The sequence below is a fragment of the Triticum aestivum genome, chromosome 6D, assembly GCF_018294505.1.
Source record: "Triticum aestivum cultivar Chinese Spring chromosome 6D, IWGSC CS RefSeq v2.1, whole genome shotgun sequence".
Classification (NCBI taxonomy): domain Eukaryota; kingdom Viridiplantae; phylum Streptophyta; class Magnoliopsida; order Poales; family Poaceae; genus Triticum; species Triticum aestivum.
The window spans coordinates 62,539,472-62,548,580 of record NC_057811.1 but is presented as its reverse complement, the minus strand read 5'-3'; the positions used below and the strand labels follow the sequence as shown (position 1 = coordinate 62,548,580).

At 47.5% G+C, this 9,109-nt stretch overlaps 1 protein-coding gene across 1 annotated transcript; it reads left to right on the top strand.

The window, feature by feature from the left end:
- Positions 1-4,469: 4,469 nt before the first annotated feature.
- On the top strand, positions 4,470-5,945 carry LOC123141075 (probable xyloglucan endotransglucosylase/hydrolase protein 30). The gene is made up of 2 exons (XM_044560308.1): positions 4,470-4,812; positions 4,966-5,945. The coding sequence occupies exons 1-2, from the start codon at positions 4,617-4,619 to the stop codon at positions 5,736-5,738; spliced, it is 969 nt and encodes a 322-aa protein (XP_044416243.1). The 5' UTR covers positions 4,470-4,616; the 3' UTR covers positions 5,739-5,945.
- Positions 5,946-9,109: the final 3,164 nt, after the last annotated feature.

Below are 9,109 nucleotides of genomic sequence, written 5' to 3'. Positions count from 1 at the left end.
AAACGGACTCCAGATCTTCCCTCCCGAGGAAGAACAGGGCTTGGCAGCGGCTCCATCTCGTGGATCATGATAATTCTTTTTCCCTGATTTTTTTTCTGGAATAATGTGATTTTATAGTATCAGAAGGGTCGTCAGCGGGGCCACCAGGTCGGTACAACCCACCTGGGCGCGCCAGGAGAGGGGGGCGCGCCCTGGTGGGTTGTGCCCACCTAGGTGCCCCTCTCTGGTGGTTCTTGGCTCCAAAAATTCTTATTATTGATATAAAAAAATCCTCGCGAAGTTTCGTTCCATTCTGACAACTTTTATTTCTGCACAAAAATAACACCATGGTAGTTCTGCTGAAAACAGCGTCAGTCCGGGGTTAGTTTCATTCAAATCATGCAAATTAGAGTCCAAAACAAGAGGAAAAGCATGAGAAAAAGTAGATACGTTGGAGACGTATCAGTGTATCGTGGTCACCTCGGTTTCCTTCCCGGTTGTTTCTTATTCTCCTAATTTTTCTAATATTCCAAAACTGACAGAATTTTTTTTTGCGGATTTGTTAGTCTGTTTACTTACCGTATCATGTACCTCTTCCTTTTCAAGGTTCTGGAGTGTTCTGGAAGGTTTCTTTTATGTGTAGCTTCTGTGTCATGGTTTGAATGATATTGGTTTCAACATTAATAGGCGTACCTGAGATGTAGTGTTTAATTCTTTGTCGATTGACCACCTTCGGGTTGGTACCTTCAGCATTATTGATCTTAATAGCTCTAGAGCGATAAACTTCTTCAATAACATAAGGTCCTTCCTATTGGGAAAGAAGTTTTCCTGCAAAAAATCTAACACGAGAATTGTACAATAGAACATGTTCACCAACTTTGAATTCCCGCTTTTGGATTCTTTTGCCATGCCACCTTTTAACTTTTTCTTTAAATAGTTTGGCATTTTCATAAGCTTGGGTTCTCCATTCATCTAGTGAGCTAATATCAAATAAACCATTTTATAAGGAGACATACCCATAGGATTTTTATAAGTTGTTCCGTAGGCCCAAGTGCATCATCTAATTTTATAGACCAATTCTTTTGGGACCTATTGATAGTTTTTTGTAATATTAATTTTATTTCTCTATTCCTGAGTTCAACTTGACCACTAGATTGAGGATGATAGAGTGATGCAATTCTATGGTTAACATCATACTTAGCAAGCATTTTAATGGAGGTGTTAGCACCATGAATAAAGTGTGAACCACCATTAGCCATTAAATATCTAGGGACTCCAAACCTTGGAAAATAACTTCTTGAAGCATTTTAATGGAGGTGTTATGATCAGCACTACTAGTTGGAATAGCTTCTACCCACTTAGTAACATAATTAACAGCAACCAAAATATGTGTATACCCATTAGAGGAAGGAAAAGGTCCCATATAATCAAAACTGCAAACATCAAACGGTTCAACAACAAGTGAATAATTCATAGGCATTTCCTGACACTTACTGATATTACCTATTCTTTGACATTCATCACAAGACAAGACAAACTTACGTGCATCCTTGAAAAGAGTAGGCCAATAAAAACAAGATTGCAATACCTCATGAGCAGTTCTATCTCCCGCATGATGCCCTAGGGGGGGCTGTCTTGTGGCCCCCTCGAGAGTCCCCTGACCTACATCTTCGTCCTATAGATTCAGATATATTCCAAAACCCTTAGAGGGAGCCACAAAAATACTTTTTCGCCGCCGCAACCTTCTGTACTCGTGAGATCCATCTTGGGGCCTTTTCTGGTGACCTGCCGGAGGGGGATTCGATCACGGAGGGCATCTACATCAACCATATTGCCCTTCCGATGAAGCGTGAGTAGTTTACCTCAGACCTACGGGTCCATAGCTAGTATCTAGATGGCTTCTTCTCTCTCTTTGATTCTCAATACCATGTTCTCCTCGATGTTCTTGGAGATCTATCCGATGTAATCTTCTTTTGCGGCGTGTTTGTCGAGATCCGTTGAATTGTGGATTTATGATCAGTTTATCTACGAATATTATTTGAATCTTCTCTGAATTCTTATATACATGATTTGATATCTTTGTATTCCTCTTCAAATTATCGGTTTGGTTTGGCCAACTAGATTGATATTTCTTGCAATGGGAGAGGTGCTCTGTTTTGGGTTCAATCTTGCGTGATTTCACCTAGTGACAAAGTAGGGGTAGCGAGACACGTATTGTATTCTTGCCATCAAGAATAAAAAGATGGGGTTTTCATCATATTGCTTGAGTTTATCCCTCTACATCATGTCATCTTACTTAAGGTGTTACTCCGTTCTTTATGAACTTAATACTCTAGATGCATGCTAGATAACGGGCGATGTGTGGAGTAATAGTAGTAGATGCAGGTAGGAGTCGGTCTATTTGACACGGATGTGATGCCTATATGCATAATCATTGCCTTGGATATCGTCATAACTTTGCGCTTTTCTATCAATTGCTCGACAGTAATTTGTTCACCCACTATTTTTTGCCTTCATGAGAGAAGCCTCTAGTGAAACATATGGCCCCCGGATCTATTTTCCATTATATATTTTCAGATCTATAAACAAAAAATACCAAAAATATCTTGCTGCAATTTATTTACTTTTATTTTGTTTTACGTTTTAACAATCTTTTATACCTATCTGTATTAGATCTCACTTTTGCAATTTGACCGTGAAGGGATTGACAACCCCTTTATGGTGTTGGGTGCAAGTGTTTGATTGTTTGTGCAGGTGCATAGATTGGGGACTTGCTTGTACCTCGTACTGGATTGATACCTTGGTTCTCTAATTGAGGGAAATACTTATCTCTACTTTGCTGCATCACCCTTTCCTCTTCAAGGGAAAAACCAACGCAAGCTCAAGAAGTAGCAATCGACGAGTCAAATCGGCCATGATCTGAAGCAGCAGCTTGTTCCACACATCGATCGGTCCCAACAAGCACTAGTGCAGGCAGTCGATGTCAAAGCCGTTCTGCTCGCCAACTCCGTGTCCGTACCTGTCGGGCACCGGGGTGCCCGTCGGGACATCGCGGCATGATCCGGGCCACGTCCATCAGCCTGAGCCGCACGCCATTCTTCCTCGCCTCCCCCTCCGCCGTTCTGAACTCCTCCAGCTGGGCCCTATAGAAACCGCCCTTCGGCTCCGCCATCTCCGCTGTCTCGTGTCCGGGCACTCCCTGCTGTCGAACCACCCGCCATTCGCGTTGTGCGTCGGCGCCACTGTCCGCAGGACCGCGAGCGCCTGGATCACGCTGTGGAACGCCGCGCGCTTCGCGTACCGCGGCTGGAGCACGGTCACGTTGCCGCTCGTGGAGCCGAAGCCGTGGCATCCGACGACGCAGCCGCGGCGGTAGTACACAGATGGGCGCGCGAACTAGTGCAACGCGGACATGACCACATAGTAGTGCTCCTTGGCAGCGAGCGTACACCGCTTGTCGGGCTCGTCGAGGTGGAGGTCGTTGGGCCGGCGAACACCTCTCCCTGTCTGTCGGGGCCGACCGTTGAGGGAGGGTGGTCTTGGCAACGGCATGGCGGCTCCAGGCCGGCAATTGTGACGACGACTGAAGGGGACGGGTTGAGAGGGGAGGGGAGAGGAGAGCGAGGGGCGAGGTGCGGGGGCGGTCGACCATGTGCGGTCCGATGAGGTGGGGGCGAAGTGTTAATTACGAAAATTTGGCAAAAAAACCTGTTTGATAACCAGTCAACTGCCAAATCAGTGCATACATAGAAGAAAATGTATATTGGATCGTATGTGAACCCCTAAGACAAGTTTAGTGATCGTATTTCGGGTATTTCTAACTACGAGGACTAAATTGGGCAACGCGATGAGTATGAGGACCTCCAGTGAATTTTTCTCTTGATCATACATGGCAACTATGATTTCACCACACTTGGCATCCAATTAGTTACACATGGCAACTATATTTAATGATACATGACAGACATGGCAACTACAGATAATTGCACATGGCAACTAAAGTTGATTACACACGCGTTCGCGCTCATGGATGGAGATGAACATTTGTTACACATGATCGTGTGGGCCGTTGTAGCTGCGCCCAAGCGTGTAAATAATTTTAATGTTCGGCTACACAGGGTCGTATGGGTTGTCTCCTTGGTACGACCACATGAATTATGTGGTCGGGTATCCATTGTGCCAGAAGTGTGGCACTTTCGGCGTCCAAACCAAAAACGTTCATTTTGCCATGAATTCCCAGTAACGTCAGCACAATAGCATTCTCATTTTTTTTCCTCCCCAGAATCCAACCCTTGCCAGCTGGCGAGATAGTTTCCTTGTACGCGTCTGTTTCAAAATAATTTCCATCTGCGCGTCTGCATGCGCGCCATGAATGGATAAAAGCTAGACCTAAGCCTAAGCTAACTCCTCCTATTTCTCCGGCGGTCACGGGGCCGTCTTCCGGCCTCCCTGCACCGTTTCTCCACCTCCGCCTTAATTTGTCACCCACCCAAGAATAAACCGACCCGAAAACAGCGTGAGTGAATAATTAGGCAAGCACCAAAACTGAGGATATACCAGGAAATAGCTTAGTATAGTCCCCTTCCAAGCACAGGAGAGGAGCGGAGAGGGGATCGATCGATCGCGCGGCCGGCGGCATGTCGCGGTTGGCGTCGGCGCTGCTTGCCCTGGCGACGGCGGCCGCGGTGGCGGTGGCGGTGGCGGCGCGGCCGGCGGTGGACGTGACCGCGACGGTGGCCTTCGGGGACGGCTACACGCCGCTCTTCGGCTTCGACAACATCCTCCGCTCCGCCGACGACCGCACCGTCAGCCTCCTCCTCGACCGCACCACCGGTACGTACGTACGACAATAGCCTCCTCCTCGGCCGGTCGGCCGTACGTTCGCGCGCATGGCGCGGCTTGATTTACTCCGTTAATTTCTGGCGCGTTTGTCTGTTTCCCATGCAAAACGTACGTCAGTTAATGGTAATTAAAATGGGCGGGCAGGGTCGGGGTTCATCTCGTCGGCCATGTACGAGCACGGCTTCTTCAGCGCGTCCATCAAGCTGCCGTCCGACTACACGGCGGGGGTGGTGGTGGCCTTCTACACGTCCAACGGCGACGTGTTCCCCAAGACGCACGACGAGCTGGACTTCGAGTTCCTGGGCAACATCCGGGGCAAGCCGTGGCGGATGCAGACCAACATGTACGGCAACGGCAGCGTCAGCCGGGGCCGGGAGGAGCGCTACGTGCTGCCCTTCGACCCCACCACCGAGTTCCACCGCTACTCCATCCTCTGGGCGCGAGACGCCGTCGTCTTCTACGTCGACGACGTGCCCGTGCGCCACCTGCGCCGCGCCCGCGCCGGCCGCGACTTCCCGGCCAAGCCCATGGCGCTCTACGCCACCGTCTGGGACGCCTCCAACTGGGCCACCTCCGGCGGCCGCTACCGCGTCAACTACCACTACGGGCCCTTCGTCGCCTCCTTCACCGACCTCGCCCTCACCGGCTGCTCCTCCCCCACGGAAGAAGGCTGCGCCGACGCGCTGGCCGCCTCCGACCCCGCCGTCATGACGCTCGCCAAGCAGCAGGCCATGCGCCAGTTCAGGGAGCGCAACATGGTCTACTCCTACTGCTACGACACCAGGCGCTACCCCGTGCCCTTCCCGGAGTGCGACCTCGTCGAGTCGGAGCGGAGCAGGTTCAAGGACAGCGGCCACCGGCTCGCGCTCAGGCGCCGCCGCGTCGGCCGCCGGCCGCCCAACAAGGCCGACATGTAGCGTGCACGCACCTAGCAGCCATATCTTCTCTTCTCTTCTCTTGTGTTAATTAATTAGGGACGGAGATTTGGGTTGGTTGATTATGTATTACTCGGCGGAATTTGGCAGTAGCATCCCAAGCGGAAATTGGGTGACACGTACGGTTACTCGGCGGGCACATTGCATGAAAACATATATACGACCTACACGGAGTGGTCCCTTACTTCCTCCTCTGCTCTGCTCTGCTCTCTCTTCTCCCCCACCGGCGATGGGTCGGCTCCGTTTCAGGCACCGTGGGAAAAAAACGTACGTTTATTCTGGATTTTCTTTGAAAAGCTACATCGGACTAACTTTTGAAGGGTGTGCCTAGGTCTCAGTTGACTAGAATTTAACCAAGTCTCAGTCAAGTGACATAATATATAAAAAAAAAGTTAAAAGAATTTTTTTGCAAAGATCTCCACGCAGGATCAAACGAATATAGTATTCACCGTCGATTGAGACTTAGCATAATTATTTTTTTGAAAGTTGAACTACATTATTGGAAGGTTAACACTGCTTTTGGGTGACTAGCTTTCATCTAGATGGGAATTAAGTAAATCACCTCTAGCTCGTACATCATTTCATTTGGCGCGCATATCTGTGTGAATCTTTTTTAGATATGACTTAATTGTTAAATTAATCCGCTTTGAAAGTTGATAAAAATAATTGCAAGTTCCCATTTGAAAGGTTAAAAAACCGTCAGAGTTTTCTTCTAAAAAGTTTTGGAAGTCTGGTTTCATTTTAAAAGGTCATGCTTGCAAACACACCACTGCTGAAATAGTTTACAAGAAGACAATCTTATAAGACGGCAATTAATGCCTACATTCATGGAGCATGACTAAATCAACATAGCATAATTAATGATGCGAAAGCCCGTTGAGATCATCAAATGACATCTCGACCATCGCATCATCTTGAAGCCTAGTCTATTTTGGCTATCGTGCGGCCAAGCCTTCATATATTATGCTTGTGTTACATGTGTTCGACTTCAACACCGAACACTCTGCATAGTCTAATCAAGTTGTGGCCTTTTACAAATATATTGGATACCGATTCCAATAAACTTCATCTTAACGAACATGTATTCATCTTGAAGTTGTCAGCTTCACATGAACGCCTGTGCCAGATTGGACTTGGGTCTTCCCTTGTTGCTCACGTCACTTGTACAAGTCATCTGGCAAGTCCTCGTAAGACCTTTTAGCCTCGACTGAACATATTGGCATGTCTCTCTTCTTCTCAACTCCGCCTTGTACATGTTGTTCTTAGTCCTTGTTCTCTTCATCACGAGCTTTATGTCTTTTCTTGGCTCTCATGATTTTCTTGTCCATGCCCACTTGTGTAAGTAATCGCTGCCATGAAGTTGACCAAGAAAAATAACACCTCTTCAAACCCTTGCCACGTCAACCGCACGATGTGTGTCCTCGCTGTTAGGGCATATTTATCCGTTAGTGATTTTGATGATTGGTAACAATGCAATTTGTGGACTAATTGTGTGTACGGGAACGAAGCATGAAAACAAAATCCTACGAACACCCATGATCTATCTAGGAGAAGCATAGCAACGAGAGGGGAGAGTGTAACTATGTACCCTCATAGACCAAAAGTGGAAGCGTATATAACGCGGTTGATGTAGTCGTACTCTTCGCGGTCCGGTCACGATCCAACCGATCTAGTGCCGAACGGACGGCACCTCCGAGTTTAGCACACGTGCGGCTCGATGACGTCTCCTCCTTGATACAACAAGAGAATACGAAGAAGTAGATGGGATCACAACCAGCACTACGGCATGGTGGTGATGGTGGAGCAACGGCAGCGCTTCGCTAAGCGAAAACCCGTGGACGAGAACTATGCCGGGAGGGAGAGACGGGGCAGCAGCCAAGGCCAATGTGTCGAGGTGCCTTGTTGCTCCTGAAAGTGCTAGTTATCGACTAGAGGGGGGTGAATAGGCAATTGTTATGAAAGTCTTCAAAACACGAGGTCTTTGAAGACAAACAGATGAAATGAACCTATTGATATGCAGCGGAAGATAGACTACACTAGACAAGCCATGGTCAAGAAAGCAATGTAGTGAAAGTACGAAGACTATCAGCAGCTAGGTAGTATGGATCACGATGGAAGACAGTATGAAGCCAATTACAGGTAATAGTCTTCACACAGTGAAGTCAAACAGATCAGACAGGCAAGCAATGACTTCACGAAGACAAACAGTAAAGTAAAGGGAAGTGGGGAATAAAACCAGTTGCTTGGTGAAGACAAGGATTTGATAGACCAGTTCCAGTTGTTGTGACAACTGTACGTCTGGTTAGGGAGGTTGAGATTGAACTCAGAAGACCGCGTCTTCACCTTATTCCCCTTGAGCTAAGGACACACAGTCCTCGCCCAATCACTCTGGTAAGTCTTCAAGGTAGACTTCCAAACCTTCACAGACTTCGTTCACCGGCGATCCACAATGACTCTTGGATGCTCAGAACGCGACGCGTAACCGGCTGGAGGACTCACAGTCCTCGAGTGTAGTAAGTCTTCAGGACACGCTGATAGAAAGACTTTAGTGATGCCTAACACTCTTTGGCTCTGGGTGTTTTGGGCTTTGTCCTCGCAAGGATCTCTCTCTCAAAAGCTTCGAAGGTGGGTTGCTCTCAAACGACAAAAGCCGTGCACTAACTCTGAGCAGCCACAAATTTATGGTGTAGGGGGTGGGCTATTTATAGCCACAAGGCAACCCGACCTGATATGTCTGAAATGTCCCTTGGTCACTTATAAGGAACCGACATGTGTCCAACGGTCGGATTTCAAACACAAGCGACAGCTTTACTTGGGCTACAAGCAAAGCTGACTCATCTAGCTCTGGATAACATTTGCTCTCATTGTCTTTGCTCGAAGACATGGGATTTTGGTTGAGCATCACATCAGTCACTCTGACTTTGTTCACTTGGACCCCACTTAACAGTACGGTGGTTCCTATGACTCAATAAAGAAGAAAAGGAAACTACGAAACAACTATGTCTTCGTACTCCATAGTCTTCAAGGGAATGTCTTCACATGTCATAATCTTCATCGTGAATGTCTTCACGTACCACCATTGTCTTCAATGTCTTCACACATTTTTAGGGGTCATCTCTGGTAGGTAAACCGAATCAATAAGGGACTACTACCTGTGTTATCCTACAATTCCCACAAACACATTAGTCCCTCAACCAAGTTTGTCGTCAATACTCCAAAACCAACTAGGGGTGGCACTAGATGCACTTACAATCTCCCCCTTGTTGGTGATTGGTGACAAACTGGTTGAAGTTTTCAACGGGGAAAAAAGTATGTGAAAGTTAAAGATCAAAGTCATTGTCTTCATAAGTTGC

Bases quoted from the DNA above. Each gene is read 5' to 3' on its own strand.
- LOC123141075 (XM_044560308.1), top strand. From the start codon at position 4,617: ATGTCGCGGTTGGCGTCGGCGCTGCTTGCCCTGGCGACGGCGGCCGCG. The intron at 4,813-4,965 runs GTACGTACGTAC...ATGGGCGGGCAG, and splicing joins CCTCCTCGACCGCACCACCG to GGTCGGGGTTCATCTCGTCG.